Below are 19,797 nucleotides of genomic sequence, written 5' to 3' on the forward strand. Positions count from 1 at the left end.
TAAACTAGAGATGCCACCGAGGGGGCATACGTGCCAGAATCTGAAGACCCAAGTATTTCTTATGACCCATTCTGGCCAGGAAAAATCTGCAGCAGCATTAGTCATTAGATTCTCTGTAAAACATAAAATGGAGAGAGAGAGAGACTATGATTCCACCAACAGAGATATGGTGATGTGACAAATGATGTAACAAATCAAACCGAAGCATGAGGCTTTTCTGAAATTAATCACAATTGGGAAAAGTGCGATTATGTAGCTGAAAAAAACAAAGGGACTGTTAACAAACATTGATAGCATATATACACGGGTGGTCCTTTGATGGTGCAAGTAGCGTCACTAAACATAGAGTCTTTAATTTTTAAAGACTTTAAAAAAAATAAACTTTTATATATATATATATATATATATGTTATAAAGAAGTGAAGCTCACATAGATAAAGTTAGAGGTTATTAGTCAAAAGATGAAATTATGATGTTGGAGAGAAATCATTATGTCTCCCTTAAAAGCCATTTGCTTTGCCTATAAATTGGCATTATATTTGCCTCATCGCAACATATATACATGGGCTGCCCTTGGGTGGTGCAAGAGGCGCCACCGCACAGGACCCCTAATTTTTAAGGACCTCGAAAAAAAAAATTCTTTATATATATACATATATCAATATTACAAGAATTGTATATATATTTTAGCGTGCTACATGTTGGCATAAAAGTGTGTGTGGCGGAATTGGCTTTCCAGCGGATATCCTTTAACAAAAGGCCCAAGTTCGTCAGATTCAATTAAATCTCAAAGAAGAGTTCTATATAGATTAATTGTTAAAGGATCACATACTACAATTGATGAAAATATTTCCAATTAACAATAATAAGATGATGTTGCGGAATTACAAAATATTGAAAACAATATGGATGAATGTGTAGATAATGTTGAGCATAATGAGAATGAAGACAATGAAAATGTTGATATTGATGAAAATGTTGTTTTATGACATTAAGGTATGACAAAAAAAAAATTATAATATTTTCGTATTAGATTATGTGAGACCCCAATTTAAATTTCACATAAGGCCCTCAAAATCTCAAGTACCCCCTCCATATATATTATGGATGATTATTCAAACCCAAGAAACAAGAGCATAAAACTGAGCAACAAATCAAAAGACATTGAACTTTTTCTCAATTCCACCATCATGGTTTGGGAGCAAGACCAGCCTTGAGCTTTTGAATGGTGGCCACATCAGTCTTCAAGGTCAAGGCCAATATATTGCCATCAATTCCCCTGGTGAACAAAGTGCTGGGAATTGAAACAGTTCCGGCATTTGCGCTTCCAAAAGCAGAAATCGCCAGAGCTGGTTGAGATCTGGAAACTCTGCCAAGGTTGCCTTCAATACCTTGAACGTTGTGGGAGGGGCTCCTCCAACAAGAGCACGCATGCCAGTGAACGTGAAGAAGTTTGCATCTACAGTTGTGGTTGGAGCCACTATGAAGTCGCTTACAATGTCGGGAGGTCTTTCTTGGTTTCTTTTATATATGGGCCTAAAAACATTTTGGCCGGGCCTGGTGGAAGTGCTTGAGGCCATGGTATTGACTTTGAAAGTTGATTTATATATTTTTTTGGTTTTGAAGAAATGTGATGATAAATGATTCTTGCTGCAGGCCTCTCTGATTCCAAGGTATGGGGAGATGAAGATTACAATGTTTCTTGGTTGTGCAGTTTTCCAGGTGCTTGCTAATTTCTTGAAAAAAAGAAAGTGTATATATATACTAAGAACTTTTCAAGTTACAACTAAATTAAATTAAATTTGACAACCACAGCATTTGCTTATCTTCATCATCACCAAATTATAACGGGATGGTTTTCAATAAATAAAATTAAATGGAATATACCAATGTTGGTCTTAGGGCTGAACTAAGGCTGGGCAGTGCAAGTTTTGCGAAAACAAAAATATCATATTTATATTTTTTATAAATAAAATTTTAATATTATTATTATTAATCGGTCAATCTTTATTAATAAGTGGAAATTTTATTCATAATTCAAGAGGGGTACATTAACAACATACATAATACTAGTAAGGGTGAGCATCAATTCTGTTGAACCAATCAAATCGTAACGAACTAATGAAGTAAGCCGCCATTCATGTTAAGGTAGAATACTTCATACTCGGGAACGTGCTACCTACGACGACCCATGGACCATCTGTACCCCTAACAACCACAAAACTCCCAAAGGAGTAACTGCTATTGTTCTTCTAATGATGCACCACGCAGTCGCAATTTTAAAAGGAAGGAGGGTTATCAACCATCTTTCGATAACACCAAGCATGGTAAAGAATGGTCAAACCAGATTTTTCTTCGATTCTTATCGTTCTGGTGGCCACTTGTTACAAAAAAAAGGGCGAACTTGCACCTTTAAACCCAAGCCACAGTTTGAAGTCTTCACCACAGTCAACTTCACTTATGAGTAGGTCCTTGTCAATGCGGCACCGATGATACCTAAGCCTCCTATCATAGGGCCAACTAACAAACCCGTGGCTGATACTGTTGTCTTTTGCCTCTTCCACTAGTTTAACGAGCGCGACACAGTCTTGCATCGCCCTGTGAAACATTACTAAAGTCCTTATTCGCAAGGGGTAAACTTGACATGTATGTGACCCACACCACCCTGCCGAACTTACTCACTGGTGATCAACATGATTTCCACTATCAGTGATGGACCTACTTTAGTTGTCACCTCTCATTGATTCATAAAGCATTACGTCTGCTCTTTCTCTGCACATTAAGTCTTTAGTGCCGAGTGCTCATTAACATTGTTAGTTCCAACAACGTCATGTTCGTCGAAGCTTTCAATACCCTCAAAGTGGATTATCACTTGATTAATCGGCACATTACACCCTTAATTAGCTTCTCTGGCGATGTTGTCCAACCCATCGAAAACATCAACTTGCCTATCACCATTGGTACGTCATAAATTTCCCTATCGCTATCGTTGACTGTTCTATCGCTTCCAATGTAATCTTAGGGCACATGGTCTTGGCACAGATATGCATCTTCATCTCCACACATAAGTTGATGATGAAGTACTTTATGAGACAAAAACAGTAAGGGGTAACCAACTTAACGCTCCCAGTTGCTATGCTTCGGCTGAAAAACGAGCTCCACACTAATCTTATTGCCTTCATGCAACATAATGCCGAAGTATTTGTCTGGTCCTATAGTGACATGCTTGGTATATCCCCTGAAGTAATCTCTTATCAGCATAGCATTGAACCCGTTATACGACTCGTTCGACAGAAGCGACGTGCTTATGATTCTGAGCGATATGAAGCCATGAAAACCGAAGTAAAGAAGCTCCATGGTATTGGCTTCATTAGAGAGGTTGATTACCTATCCTGGTTAGCCAATGTAGTTCTTGTACGGAAGCCAAAAGCAAATTGGTGCATGTGTGTGGATTACACCAACCTTAATCGTGCATGCCCGAGATATAACTTTCTCTTACCACAAATTAATCAGCTGGTGGACGCTATGGCAGGCCAAGAGTTACTCAACTTTGTGGATGTTTACTTAAGCTACAATTAGGTCTTCATGCATCTGTCAGATTAGTCGCACATATTCTTCATCAATGATATGGGCCTCTACTGTAGATCAGGCGCACACATACGTCATTGAAGCCAACCCTGAGTAAATCCAAGCCATCCTGGATATGAAGGTGCCAGAAACAATGAAGGACATCAAGAGCCTTACCGGATGTGTTGCCGCTCTCACCAAATTCATTTCTAAGGCTACCGATCGGTGTGCCCCATTCTTCAATGGTAATAAGCACAACATCGTCTGGACTCCCAAATGTGACAAAGCCTTTACTGAACTTAAGAACTACATGAGTAAGGAAATACTCCTATCTAAACCGGAGTATGGAGAGGCCCTTATGATCTATTTATCTGTCTCTTCCAGTGCCGGAAGCACTCCTATCTTCCACTGTTGTTAGCTCTGTCTTAAAATGAATCATAGATTCATAGCATACACAAAGGGCGTTGGAAATTTATAATCTCTAACAGTTGTAAATCAAATGAGGTTGAAAATACAAACAACACTATTTATTGTGAAAAAATGATGTCTATATATGTCCAAAATAAAATTAATGCATAGTTCCCTGTATGACATAACATTCCATCGTTAAATTAAAATCAATACATGTTTTTTTAATTATTGTTCATCAATTTTTGTAACTTAAAGAAACACCAGCAATTAATTTGAGTACTCAAAATGTGTTAGCTTATACACAATAGTAATAACATACAATGTGCAGTAGATGAGCAGAACATGAGAGAGCCTAGAGAACATGTTGTAAAGACCTCTTAAAACCTTTAAAAGGAAACAGAAAAGTTTTACCACAAATAAACTTGCAACATAAATATAAAGTTTAGAGAAGACATTGTTAAAGCCTCTCTAGACCTAAAATTGTTTTCATCATCGTCTACATTGTGTCCATTTATGTATTTTCATCATGCTTTTGAATACCAATTGCCTTAGCTCATACCCGAACATTAATTAGACTAGCTTCTCTGCACTCGCTTTCGCGCATGCGAGATGCCTTTTTTAATCACGCGGGCTACGTGCGACTTACAAAGTTTAATATTTTTAGTTTTTTGCAATTATATTTTGCTAGATGCTCGTCTTAAATGTTTTCATTTTATCACCCGTATTTTTCTAGACGTCCGCCTCAACTGTTTTTTTCTTTCTTTTATTATGCATAAACTATTGAGGCAGGCATTTAGAAAAATATGGGTGACAAAAGAAAAACATTTAAGACGGGCATCTAGCAAAATATAATTGCAAAAAAAAAAAAAAAAACCTTTATGAGTCGCGCGCAGCGTGCGTGATTAAAAAAAGTATCTCGCACATGCGGAAGCATGTATAGAGTGCCTAGTATATTATGAGAATTGCCTCTTTTGAATATGCACCGAAAGAGTGCATTTGTTGAATATGCCTTGGATATGCATTTGTTGCATATGTTAAATTTAAGCCCCGCCCATACTTATTTAAACATTCCAAACTAGAAACTGCATTTTCTTTTCTCAAAACCCTACACCTATGTAGCATGGATACAGTTACGGGTACGCCAATACGACAAAACTCCAAAATTTAGGATATGAGTATGGCATTGATATGATCATTAAAATAATACACATTTAAAAAATAATATAAATAATAAAAACTAATATTACATCTATCATGTTATAATCATCCATTCAGTTCAAAACATAAAACTAAAAACCAATGCAAAAGACCTACTAGTGTGTGAGTTTAGAACGCCATCGCCCATCTCAATAGGAATTAGGAAATGTCTTTAAAAAAAAAAAACTAAAAACCAATTAATACAGGTAACCAAATTAAATGCATTTTGATAACAAATACATTTCAATACAATCATCCATCCTGTGAATCAAATGCGTTTTGATAACAACAAAAACGAATTAAATACATCTAACCCAAATCTAACAGCAGCTAGCAATAATAAATATAATAAAGGTTTTTTTACCAATAAAAAATAAAAAATAAAGGTTTTGCTGCTGACAAACGTACAGCACAGTTTGCCCCTTAAAAAATGGGTTGCTCTCTCAAAAAAGAAAAAAAAACAAGGTTTTATTCCTTAAAACGTGCGTTCCAACTTAAGTGAAATTGAAAGCCCAACAATGAGACGACGTCGTCTCAGAGAAAACCTACAAACAAAGAAAGACGCGCTCTCTTCTTCTTCCTTGCGCAGCAGCGCCGCTTTTTCGTCTTCCTCGCGTAGCAGAGCCTCACAGACGACGACGCTTCTTCATCTTCCTGTCCCACAGACTTCTCGCAGCAGCGCCGTATCGGGACCGTATATCGGAGACGTATCGGACGATACATAGCGGTATCGGATACGTATCGCCGTAACCGATACGAGCATACCCCTCAAGACTGACGTATCGGTGCAACACAGCTGCACACTCCCATGGGGACCCCAAAGAAGACCAAGAAGAAGCAAACTCCAGAAACCCAATTCCACTCCTCTCTCACTCTCTGCTCGAAGCACAAAGACTTGCCCAGCGCAATCTCGCTATACGAATCCGCCGTCTCCCAAAAGACTCACTTCAACCACCACCACTTCAACACTCTCCTCTACCTCTGCTCAAACTCCGTCAGCGACCCCTCTCTGAAGCAATTGGCTTTGGACAATGGCTTCCGCGTCTTCAACCAAATGTTATCTATCGGAACCCTTCCGAACGAGGCCACGATCACCGCCGTGGCCCGGCTTGCCGCCGCCAAAGGGGACGGCGATTACGCATTTGGCCTGGTGAAGGGTATGGATAAGTATAATGTGTTGCCGAGGTTGCGCACGTGCGACCCGGCGCTGTTTTGCTTTTGTGAGAAATTGGAAGCGGAGAAGGCGTATGAGGTGGAGGAGCATATGGGTATGGTGGGGGTGAGCTTGGAGGAGCCGGAGATTGCGGCGTTGCTGAAGGTGAGTGCGGAGACAGGGAATGGGGAGAGGGTTTATGGTTATTTGCATAAGTTGAGGAATGTAGTGAGGTGTGTTGGAGAATCAACGGCTAAGATCATTGAGGATTGGTTTTTGGGTGGAGTGGCTTGTGAGCTGGGTGAAGCGAATTGGGATTCGGGTGGGGTGAAAGAGGCGGTTTTGAGGAATGGGGGAGGGTGGCATGGGCAGGGATGGATTGGGAAGGGGGTTTGGGATGTGAGGAGAGCCAATGCGGATATGAGCAGCAGCCAGTGTTGCTCTTGTGGTGAGCGTTTGGTTTGTGTTGACATTGATTGTGGGGAGACCCAGAGGTTTGCGGAGTCGGTTGCTGCTTTGGCAATGGAACGGGAGGTTAAGTCAAATTTCAGTGAGTTCCAGGTGAGCCAAATATTTTGATTAGTCAAATTTGCCATGTTTTTGTTTTTTGTTTTTTGTTTTTCCAATTTGAATTTATGTAATGGACAGAGATATAGTATTCAAATTTGAGGAATTGAGAGCAGAGTTCAAGATTTAAGCAGATATGGATGTACATGTTATATTTTGATGCTGGTTCCCCTCAATGTATAAGGACATTCTTGTTTCTGATAGATAAGTTGGGATTTTAATAATAAAACATGCAGGAACTGGGATGCTTTCCTGTTTATTAGGTTGTCATATTAGTGGTAGATTCATAGATTTACTATACTTAATGTATAACAGGGTTTATGTGAATTTCGTAGTACTTTTCATTACCCCAAAATGACAGACTCACATCAGGTGTAACGATGACTAGTAGCCTTCCACGCATTACTCAAAGTCATAACATTAATTAGACCTCTTTTATTGTCCCAACTAACTTCCTAAACTACCAAGGATGACCCTTTCCTAGGTACAGCACAGTTTATAATTATTTGAAGCTTCTAGACCTCTAGACTTATGTGACTCCTTTTCTTGAAACTCTCTTGAAACTCTCTGAAGCATTTATTCATTCCTGTGGGGTGGGTATTACTTGAACTCCCAGCTTGGGCCTGCTGTACCATGGTCCCACCAGATCAATTGGGCTGAGTATTCAATTTTTTCTTAGTCCGGTTATAAACTTTAATGTGGGCCTGATTGCCCATCGAGATGCTGCTGCATAATCTGTGGTGGTGTTTCTTTAATTTTCGATTGCATTGGCATTTAGTCTTGCACATTTGTTTTGCCTTGAAATGACAGAAATCAGAATTAATGAGGCGATTTTGAGTTGTTGAGGCTATGAAGAAGATTAAAGTAGCAAATCCAATGTTTTTTTATGTGTTCAATTTGATTATATTTGGGTCAATGTTACTTTGCAAACATATTGTAATTCTTATTTTCCCCAATGTCTTAATAAAGGATTGGCTGGACAAACATGCTGAGTATGAAGCTATAGTGGATGGAGCTAATATTGGGCTCTACCAGCAGAATTTTGCAGATGGTGGATTCAGTCTTTCTCAGGTTGTACATCCGAAGATGATTGTTGCTCTCTTATTTTGTCAATTTCTACTTTTATTTTGATAGGCCCCTTAGTCACGTTTAATCATGACTTATATTTCTGTTCTATATAGAGCAGCTTGACGCTGTTGTGAAAGAATTGTATAATAAGAGTGGAGAGAAATGGCCACTTGTTGTCATGCATAATAGACGTTTCCGGGGACTTGTGGAAAATCCTTCCCACAGAAAACTGATTGAGGAGTGGATGGATAAAGGCATTCTTTATGCCACACCAAGTGGTTCCAACGACGATTGGTATGAGCCTGAGATCCATTTCTTACCAAATGTTATTACTTGTTTCCTACATTTATGTTGATGAACTATATCAGCTCTACTGATTGTGCAAGCTTTTGGTTGAAAGTTTCTCTCTCTCTCTCTCTCTCTCTCCAGACTTTGGTTGCTCAAAACAGCAACACCAACAACATTCCCCTTTTAAGTGCTCTCTTAAAAAAAGAAGAAAAAAACATGTACATGGAATATTTTGAGAAAAAAAAAACATGTATTTATGAAGAACCATTTCTCCCTCTGGTGGCCTGTGTGTTCATCACTTTAAACATCACGACTATTATGCTTGGAATACACAAATTAATTCTTTGATATGACTCAGGTATTGGCTCTATGCTGCTGTGAAGCTCAAGTGCTTGCTAGTTACAAATGATGAAATGCGAGATCACATTTTTGAACTCCTAGGAAGCAGCTTCTTTCTCAAGTGGAAAGACAGACACCAAGTATGTGTTCTTGGACGACCTCATTGAACATATTATGTCATATGTTCCAAACTTATTTATTTGCTTTTTCAAATTTTATTTCATTCCGCTCTTTCACAATCTCATCCAACATATCAGTATAGATGCTATCCTCGTTTTAATTACATTTTAAAACCTAGAAAATAGTTTATTTCCTAATATGGAAGAGTTCATATGATTTTGCATGATGATATGAAACTCTTTGTATTGCAGTCATATTTTTAGTTCTATCAAAGACTGTATGTCCATCTCTATCATGACTTCATAGTTTGAGCTTTTTCATTTTCAGTGCTGGCACTTGTATTCATTCAGAAGTCTTAGGAGTGTCTAACCTTCCTTACCCATCTGAACCAATTGGATTCCGAGCCTCAGCATTTACAAATGGTGCATTTATGTGCATTTGGTTTAATTTAAACCATTACAACAGTCAAATGGTTAGACTTATTGCCACATGAGCTACCTTGATTTTACTACATTTTTATTTTCAACACTGAAGGTAATCAAGGTAGCTCATGTGGCAACAACTCTAACCATTGGATTGTTGTAATGGTTTAGATTAAACCAAATGCACATAAATGCACCATTTGTAAATTCAGAGGCTTAAGATCCGAACCAATCTGATCAGGTTGATTCTATGACTTGAGTAAGCTAGTACGAATAGCACCCATTTTTTACTTTCTTATATAGAGAAACAGTGGCTGTCAGTTCATTTCAGCGGAAGGAAGATTTTACAGTTGCAGTTCCAATCCAAATTGTCAAACTTGTCGATTGCTTCTGTTGTATTGACATGAAACACCCAACACTAGATTAGTGAGTTGGCGTTAACTGGTGCATTAGACGAATCCTAAAATCACATGACATGCTAACACAAAGTATAAACTGACCGTGTAGAAGATGGACCCCGTTGATGAGTCAAATCACTCAAAAGAAAATAGAGTGGGGTTTATTGAATAGGGGTGCATGCCTGAAGAGTTTGGTTTAGAGACATTAAGGTCTAAGTAAAGTGTCAAGGCAGCCTCTCAGAGATTGAACTTTTTATTTTTTTTTTGGATTTCAGTTTTTATTTTTTAGTAAAAGGTAAAGAGGAAATGCTCGGACAAAGAAGGGAGGAGGTAAGGGGAGGGATGGAGTGACAAAATGTATATGGAATGGCACCTAAAGTAAAAAACCAAAAACTAAAAGCAATTTCAAATAGTTTTATCTTTCAAGTTTTTCTGTTACCTCTTGACTATCTCTTTTGCCTGCAACTCTTCCTCTCTAGAAAACATGCAGAGATGTTTTTTCCTTTTTATTTCTGTCTCTAGCCAGAGTTTTTATGCTCTCCATATTCTACATTACCATATTTTTATTCAATCTCAAAGGATGATAACAAGGGAAAATCCTTGTTATTGCATTGGATATTGATTGTCAATGGAAAATAATGAAACTCGTATTAAACTTTTTGTAGAAAAGAACCATTCCTTATATTAAAAAGAAAAGTTCCATTCCGCCATAAAATCAACAAAATCAATACCACCAGATGTCTCTGCAAATTGGTTTTGTGATATGTTGGATGGTTTCTATTGATTTTAATCTTTTTTTCTTTTGAAACCTGATTGAGTGGTCTTGTGGTTGCTTCAAATGTGAAATTGATCCATGCACACCTATCTTTTATGCTATAAGTTCTCATGCATCCTGTTGTGCAGGTTCGATATACTTTTGTCAAAGGCAATCTGCAACTTCAGATGCCGCCCCCATATTCTTCAGTCATCCAGGTACTATTTTTAATTTCTCATATTGGTTCATTCTGATGGCATGTTCTAACTCTGACTTTCTTCCATTTCTATATAATCTGATTTATCTAGTATGGTATAGAGCACTGTTCGTCTTCTTCATCAAAATAAAAAATGAAGGCAGGAAAAAGGACAGTGGCCCTGGCCATGCTGGGGCACCTTTGCTAGGTGTGGAATTTGAGGGTGCAAATAGGAAATTAATGTGCGGACAAAACACAGAAAATGTTGAATATAGAAATATATTATATACGAAATAGATAAGTTCTTGTCAGATTGTACAAGATAAATCATTCAAGATATTTTGGAGAAACACTTGTATGGGTAAACCTAAAATCTAAAAAATGTTATGAAAACTTGGGTGATTCATATGCATGTTGCTTGGAATACATTTATAGAGTTTATGTTGCATTGGATATAATGCTTCTAGGTGTCTTATTTCGGTGTTCATAATCTTTCTGTCATGCTAATGTGAAAGTTGTGATGACAACCATGTCTTTGTGCTCAAGCTGGAAGGAAATAGTTCTTTTGGTAAAGTTCGTTTAGTCTTCTATTGAGCATCAGTTAGATAATAGGAATATAGTTATCAATTACAGACAATGCTTTAATAAAATGGTTCCTTGGTTTAAGCAAACTTATGACAGGCTTGAACTTTGTTATAGATGTCCATGATCCCTAAGTTGCCTCTAAAATGTCGCCTGAATCAGTAAAATTCTGTTTTAGTTTGCCTTTTTATCTGAGCTGTTTTGAGTGCTTAATGTTTCATTCAAATGTTCTTGAAATAAAAATTAGTTGTGTAATAAAATGATAATCTTCACGAGTTCGGGATTGTTTTAAATGTTTGAAGGCAGAGCGAGGGCTATAAGTGCATAAATTCTTAGTGGTGATTAGTGTTAGTGTGATTAGTGTTCGTGTGAAGCTGATCCCTTTAACTTTATACTATAAAGTATTGAGGTGCCAATCTTTTTCAGGAATCAGAAATTGGATCCTGGCATGTGCCTGTAGCAGATGACAGCTGTCAGGAGCCTGCAAGAACCTGGCTCTGCATTACCCGGCCAAGTGTTTCTAAAGCTTCTGGTGAAGTCTCACATAATTTGGAAACATCTCGAACTGGCGGTGTCTGCAGGAACCTTGAATCACTGAACTCATGTACGACAGAGTTTGTTGCCAGTCACAATGAGAAAACCACAGTTGTGACAGGTAAAAGAAAAGAGAGGTCCCCATCTCCTTCCCAGCTAAATCTTTCTTCTGCCTAGTACTGTTTGCACGAGTCTTTATTTCCGTGCTGCTTGTGGAGATCATAACTTATGGAAATGGTTGTGGCTGAGTAATATGAGTCTTGGACAAGCAAGATGGCCTGTTATGAGTTATGACAACGACCCCTCGCTGTAACACTCAAGTTTTCGGCCCAGTTTTCCCTTGTAGGGTTAGTGTCTCTGATGTTATACTGTATCACCAACATACTGCAAGCTTTGTTCCCTACAAAGTTTGCTGTATGTTGGCTCATTATTGATAGTGGACTTGATTATTACGAATGTTAGGGCCGGGGTGTGATTTGAGTGAGAAGTTGCAACAAAGCGGATTCATGTTTCCCGCCCTCACTATTTGTTGAATAAATACTTTTTCTTTGGTTTGCTGAATAAAAGATTTTTTCTTTGGTTTGTTGAATGAAGATCTTTTTGTTCAAGGTCAAACCCTTCTTCTAATCTTGTCGTTTTTTCCCCTGCGAGAAGAGTTGAAGTTGTCCGCAGCTGTGTTAAGTGGTAAGATTCAGCTCATCTGAGATATGAGTTTCATTCAATTTTAAGGTCGCTGTGTGTTTAGTGATATGCACATGAATGCGTTCATATCCAATGGTCAAAGTTATTGTTCATGGTGTAGGACATAAATGGTCTGATAGCTATAACAAGCTCTCACAAAGTGTCGGCACCGCGGATAGCCCCATCTCTATTAAAGAAGTGATACACAATATGATATAAAAAATATGATAAATCTAACATTTTCCTTATTGATACAATGAGCCCCATCTCTATTAAAGAAGTGATACACAATATGATATAAAAAATGTGATAAATCTAACATTTTCCTTATTGATATGCATGGGTGAAGTGTGGGTGCATTTTGTTGTAGACATATTAAAGGCAGTGATATTATTGAATGCATTTTTTTATATAAATATAATCTGCAAAACAGTGATCTTATGTTTCAACCCAACTGGCACCTCCCCTCCCCCTTCCAAAGTATGGCCCTTCATTATTCTTAAATCGAGGGTTGTTCGAAGTTCAAACCTAACATTTGTCGACATGTGTCCGATTATGTCAGCAGGCTACCTCCAAATAGGAAACTGAGTAATGTTTGGTGGGAAAAAAGTTGTGTTGCTCAACAGTTAATGCCTCTTTTTGTCTTTGAAATTTTGTTAGGTACACTGTACACATACGCCGCCTACGTGGGTCACTCGCAGGCGTTCATAGTTTGCCAAATCAAGTTGCATGGACGGCTGAGGCGACTACTTGCATGCATGGGCGGTGTTGCTCTTTTTTCTTTTTTCTTGAAACAAGTGATATTTAAGACATCTCAATCACTCTCCATAGATAAATTACGCTTTAATATATAAGAAAATAATAATTTTATTAATGTTAAAATTTTTTTTTTTTCATATATGTCAAATTATTATTATTTTATTAAGAGAAATACATTAAAATTACAAAAATAAAAATTTATGGATACATGTCGTGATTTGTCTTTAAAGAATAATAATTTATACATATAAAGAAGTAAGTATTTTCCTTTTACGATACACTAGGTTAGCTTATGAAGTAAACACTAGTATACTCTACACCAGCCACTCCCAAAATGAAAGCCAATCAACCACCTCCATAACTAGCATGTTGAAGCTTCCTCTATCGAAATTAGCTTACCTCTATTAAAATGGTTATTTTAATCGTTCAACTACGTTTAAAAAGCAAAAAAATTTATGGTATCTTTGGTGAGACTTCTTTGTGGTTAATATAAAGCAAAATGTCATTATTTGTCTGTGCAGTTTGTCCGTTTTATTAGTTTGGTCTTTATAGTTTCAATTTTGTTAATTTTATGTAGTTTTAATAGCAATTTAAGGATACTTTGTAAATTCTATCAAATTCTTTCAAATGCCATCCAAAATATACACCTCCACGTCAGTGATATGTACTTACCTAATCACATAATTGGATGAAAATTTGGACATATATCCTTGATTTGTGAGGACATCAAACTATAAGGGTTAAATTGCCCAAAATTAAAACTACATAGTCCAAAGTATAACAAACTAGAGGAAGCAAAATTGGTTTTTGCCCATTAATAATGCCTATCTCCCATCCATGTGAAGGGAAACCTTATGTCTACATCAGTCTGCTCCATCTACTATCTACCCACTGTGTACGTATTCAATGTGTTCTTGGCAATAGTGCATCTCAGAAGATATGTTGGATGAATTATTGTATGCTCCCCTCATTTTCTCTTATGTTTAAGGCATACCTTACTGCTAGCTCACCTGCATGAATCTACTAATAATTATAAATTATTGGGACGGTGAGCAACAAACAGAAACCCAACGACATGGCTCATGAATTTAGGTTAAAGTCATTCTCAAGAAAAACAAAAACAAAAAAAGGAAGAAAAAAAGTACAACCTTTATAAGTAGGCAAGACTTTCTATGTATATATATATATATATATATATATATATGCACTCTGACTCAACCTATCCATCAGATTTTTACAATGGAGTTGAAGAGCATACTAGGATATTTGCAAAACAAGACAATCTTAGTAACCGGAGCCACTGGCTTCCTCGGAATGGGTACATTAATTCTCTCTCTCTCTCTCTCTCTCTCTCTCTCTCTCATAGTAACTTAATTTACAAATGCACATGCAGTATTTGTGGAGAAAATACTAAGGGTTCAACCAGATGTGAAAAAGATTTATCTTCTTTTAAGAGCTTCGGACACCAAGTCAGCCACAGATCGCATGCATAATCAGGTTTATATATAAATACGTATTTCATAATAGCCAAATAATTTTAATGTATCTTGTAATGACGTACATTTTATTAATGTTTACTTATTTTTATATATATTAAGATAATAGGGAAGGAGTTGTTCAGGGTTCTTAGAGAGAAATGGGGTTCAGAGTTTGATTCTTTCATAGCAAAAAAAGTTGTGGCTGTGCCAGGAGACGTAACTTTTGATGACCTAGGAGTGAAAGAGTTCAAGTTGAGAGAAGAAATGTGGACTGACATTGAAATCATACTTAACTCTGCAGGAACCACAAATTTTGATGAAAGGTATATAGCTATTATATTATTTGTTACCCAAAATTACTCAAAAGAAACATGTAATTACAATTTACCATAACTTTGGTTTGCAGATATGATATTGCACTGAGTGTCAATACATTTGGAGTTCAACACGTACTGAGCTTTGCAAAGAAATGTCTAAAGCTAGAGATCCTGCTCCATGTGTCAACTGGTTAGTGTTTGTTTTTCTTCTCTTGGTTTCCCATGGCCTACAAGGCTACCATATGGTATATATATATATAGCCTTTCCATATCCTAAACTTTATATGCTCAAATTTCATGTCAAAAAAAGGAGAGGAGAAGAGTTATGTACTATTACCGCGTCCACAGAATGTTTTTTTCTTTTCTAAGTTTCATCTTTCTTTATCATCTCAGAATGTTTTTTCCTGGTCTCAATTTCCTTTGATTTGCTTCACTGATATGTTGATTGTTTTTCAGCTTATATATGTGGTGAAAGGGAAGGACTTATACTAGAGGACTCATCTTGCATGGAAGAGATGGAAAAGGAGATCACTACATTTGATTTCAAAGTGCAAGAGAAGAATTTGGTGGAAGAGAAACTGAATGAACTAAAAGCACAAAATGCGACAGAAGAAGTTATTACAACCACGATGAAGGATTTTGGAATTGAAAGGTTTTTTCGAGCATCCATCCAGCTGTGCCCTATAAAACCACAAGCATGATTCTTAGTTTCGGACTTATTTTTCTCCAAATTTTATCAAGAAGTTATTTCTGCAGTTCTCTAGCTCTATCGATTCATTCATTGAATTGAGATAAAATAATTTTTTTGCAGTGTGAAATTGTTGGTCTATTTTTCTCTGGGGCTTTTCACTAATATCCTTACAGAATTTTCTCATTATTATTTCTTATATTCTTTCAGGGCTAAATTGCATGGATGGCCAAACACGTACGTATTCACAAAAGCGATGGGAGAAATACTTCTAAGACACTCAAAAGATAATCTATCCGTCGTTATCATACGTCCGACTGTGGTCACCAGTACTTACAAAGAGCCATTTCCAGGTTGGGTCCAAGGTTTCAGGTATGAAGCTTGCAAGCACTCTAAAATTTGACTAGATTTTACTCAGAAAACACGCATAACTCAGTTTGTTTGTTAACAAAATTATAAGCTTATTATGAGACACTGGAACTAATACAATAGATCAGTACGTGGTTAATTATATTTTTTCCAAAATTTTCAATTTTTCATTGGGGACTGGGAAAGAAAACAAAAGGCTACTAATTTTTTTATTTTTATTGTGTGCACTAATATAATATAGGTCTCTATGCAGATTCAGAAAAACGTAATGGTACAATGATTTTTATTTGGTGTGCAATCTTTGTTGTTGTTGTTGTTGCAGAACCATTGATAGTGTAATTGCTGGTTATTGTAAAGGGAAGCTAACATGTTTGCTTGTGGATCCTAAGTCAGTATTTGATATGGTAAGTTTCAGTAAACTTCATGGTTCTCCAAATACTCATAGGTACAAGCACACAACAGTAATTTTACAATCAAAACTATCGATTTTGAAATTATGCAGGTTCCTGTTGATATGGTGGTAAATTCAATAACTGTAGCAATGGTGGCAAATGCAAATAAATCGTCTAGTATCATTTACCATGTGGGAAGCTCTTTGAGGAATCCTATCAATTTCCTTACTATTCACTGTTTTGTCTTCCGATACTTCACAAAAAATCCATGGATTGACAAGGATGGAAAGCCTGTCAAGGTTGGTAAGGGTAAAATATTCAAGACTATGGCTACTTTTCGCATGTATATGCAAATTCGCTTCATGCTACCTTTGGAGGTTTGTAATTTCCACCATTAACAGTAATTACAAATTACATAGATATATATTTATATGTATATTCATATATATTACTTTTAATTTTTGCTTGAAGGGATTAAAGTTTGTGAACAAAGCATTTGGCGAATATTTTCAAGATCTGTATGTTAACTATAATCAGAAACTCAAATTGGTGATGCGCTTGGTAGAGCTATATGAGCCCTATATGCTATTCAAGGGCATGTACGTATGCATTATTTTGGCTGTCAATTAAACATAAGTACTTTTATCAGTGTAATCATGCATTTAAGTTACTTTGATTTAAATGCAGCTTTGATGACAACAATGCCGAGGATCTACGAAGGATAACAAGGGAGAGTTTCGTGGAATCGGAAACTTTCAATTTTGATCCAAAATGCATTGATTGGGAAGACTACATTATGCACACACACATACCTGGCCTTCAAAAACATGTTATGTTGAAACGATAATGGAGAGGTTCATGCATTGTACTTGTACACAATATTCCTATTGAAGTTTCTACATGGCGTTGAGCTAAATGTTGTTAGTCTCTTTCTCACTCAAAAATGGTTACTAGAGAAGAGGACGTGGACAGTTGTATTCATGCAGCGTCATATATATACTAGTTCTTTGGCACATGTGCCAATTGGTTTTTATTTTATTTTAAAATATAAAAAAAATAATGGATAGTTGTGTTTCATAAAAATAGGACTCATTATCTGAATTTATTTTAAAATTAAAATTTTTTAATATAAAAAAGTGTGAATTTACCATATTATCCTTATTTTATTAATAATTTCAATTCTTAATATTTGTATTAACCAATGACATTTTTTGGTATTCTGAATGTTTAACCAGTCTCTACATTTTTCTTTATATATATGTATATTATTCATTAATTTTTTAATTACTGGTATTATAACCATATCCGTTCTCCTTTAATATTCATTATTTCTAATTGTGGAAGAGAGTTTGAAGAAAACAACCAAACTAATCCTCGAATATGGTTTTCTAAATGACCAGCTAATGTTGGACTTCAATGTATGATCGAACGAAGTAAAAAAGGTGCATACAATAAAAATGAAAGGGTTTTTAGGTCTAATGGTCTCTGGATTTTGACCCGATTCGCATTTTGGTCTCTAAAATTCCAAAATCGTTCATGTAGTCCTTCAACTCCACTTTCGTTAGGATAAATAGTCCTGACATCAATTTTGTTATCTTTTCTGTTAAATGCAGGGATAAAATAATATTTTGATATTATTTTTAATTTCCACCATCTAAATATTCCTTTCACCTAAAAAAATAAAAATAAAAACTAAAAAACATTTTTTTCCTACTCTCGCCACAATTGCCACAACCTCTCCAACCCAACCCCACCTAAACAAACACAACCTACAACCATCACCAAGCCTTCCTTACCCTCACCATCCCACCCAGTCCCAACCTCTTTTTCCACAAGAAGAAATATTAATTTTTTTTTTCATCAACAAAATCGAGGGCATGAAATAGAGTGAGGGGAGAAGCCATCGCATGGAGGGTGAGTATGGTTTGGGTGTGGTTTATGGGTTGTGGGTTGTGGGAGCGCCATCAGTTGTTGTTGGGGCGATGGGTTAATTGGCTCGGTGTATCAAGAAATATTTTCATAAATATTTGAAATATCTTTACTTGCCCAAATTAGTGTAGGTCAAATCCCACTACTATTGGATCACGGCTTCTAAGCCTCAACAATAGGATTGATAGAAGGTTGTGCCTGTATATATGTATTGTACTATTTGACGTTTGTTTAATACAACAAAATATTCAACCATTTATTTTCTTGAGATGGTATTAGAGCGTCATATTGGTACTTGGCCTTTTCCCTCCCACAGATGGAGAATTACTGAATGATCCACCCAAATACAAGAGACTGGTTGGCCGATTGATCTACCTTACTATCACAAGGCCTGATATAGTATATCATGTTCAAACACTAAGTGAATTCATGCATTAGCCCTACAAACCTCATTGGGATGCCACCATACGGGTCCTTAAATACATCAAGGGGACTCTAGGTCAGGGTTTGTTATTTTCTGATGCCAACAATTTTACCTTCAAAGCTTTTTGTGATTCAGATTGGGGAGGTTTCCGTGGGACAAGGAGATCAGCTATAGGGTACTATGTTTTTCGTGAAAATTCACCTATCTCATGGAAATCCAAGAAACAAACAGATCATGAGCAAAAGCTGAATATCAAGCTATGGCCAACACATGTTTGGAGCTAACTTGGCTACGCTTTATACTACAGGATTTAAAAGTCCCACAAATAGCTCCTGCACCATTGTTTTGTGATAATCATGCAGGTTTATATATTGCAGCTAATTGTGTTTTCCATGAGTGTACAAAGCACATAGAAATTGATTGTCACATAGTTCGTGAAAAACTACAAGCTGGAATAATTAGTCCTTCGTATGTACTTACACGCTTCCAATTGGCAGATGTTTTTACAAAGGCCTTGGGGAAGGATCAGTTTGTGACATTGCGTGATAAGTTGGGACTTCATGATATTCACTCTCCAACTTGAGAGGGAGTATTAAGAAATATCTTTACTTGCCCAAATTAGTGTAGGTCAAATCCCATTAATATTGGATCACAATGTCTAAGCCTTAATAGTAGGATTGATAGAAGGCTATGCTTGTATATATGTATTGTACTATTTCACCTCTGTTTAACAAAATATTCAACCATTTATTTTCTTGAGATGGTGTTGGGTGGAGGTTTGTCCATGGCTTTGTTGGATTGGAGGAAAGGAGATATATATATATATATATATATATATCATTCATTGGTTGTTGGTGGGTTTTAATGGGCTTTTGACTTGGGGAGGAAGGGAGATATATGGATTGGAGAGTTAAGCTGTAGCTGTGGGGAAGTGGGTGTGGGGTTTGAGTGCACCAGTTAAGTCTCCTTTTGCTCATCATCTTCGATTTAGGGTTTTTTTTGTTTTTTTTTTGGTGTGCATATTGTAAATTTAATGTCAAGTAAAATCATAAGAACCCAATTCATGACCCAAGATCTTGAACTTCATGATTTTCACAATAACATTAGGCAGAAATTCAATTAGACTTAAATTACATACATACCTTGAATGATTAGTCTTCTACC

The 19,797-nt window shown here is 36.6% G+C and overlaps 2 protein-coding genes across 2 annotated transcripts; both read left to right on the plus strand.

Moving 5' to 3' along the window:
• On the plus strand, positions 5,117 to 12,189 carry LOC18772046 (proteinaceous RNase P 2). Its single transcript, XM_007207947.2, has 6 exons — positions 5,117 to 6,889; positions 7,865 to 7,966; positions 8,082 to 8,257; positions 8,610 to 8,730; positions 10,434 to 10,502; positions 11,489 to 12,189. The coding sequence occupies exons 1-6, from the start codon at positions 5,984 to 5,986 to the stop codon at positions 11,771 to 11,773; spliced, it is 1,659 nt and encodes a 552-aa protein (XP_007208009.1). The 5' UTR covers positions 5,117 to 5,983; the 3' UTR covers positions 11,774 to 12,189.
• On the plus strand, positions 13,798 to 17,196 carry LOC18774898 (fatty acyl-CoA reductase 3). Its single transcript, XM_007208153.2, has 10 exons — positions 13,798 to 14,354; positions 14,430 to 14,533; positions 14,635 to 14,837; positions 14,921 to 15,021; positions 15,288 to 15,483; positions 15,730 to 15,891; positions 16,211 to 16,292; positions 16,391 to 16,657; positions 16,752 to 16,879; positions 16,968 to 17,196. The coding sequence occupies exons 1-10, from the start codon at positions 14,276 to 14,278 to the stop codon at positions 17,125 to 17,127; spliced, it is 1,482 nt and encodes a 493-aa protein (XP_007208215.1). The 5' UTR covers positions 13,798 to 14,275; the 3' UTR covers positions 17,128 to 17,196.

Source organism: Prunus persica, chromosome G6 (assembly GCF_000346465.2).
Source record: "Prunus persica cultivar Lovell chromosome G6, Prunus_persica_NCBIv2, whole genome shotgun sequence".
Classification (NCBI taxonomy): domain Eukaryota; kingdom Viridiplantae; phylum Streptophyta; class Magnoliopsida; order Rosales; family Rosaceae; genus Prunus; species Prunus persica.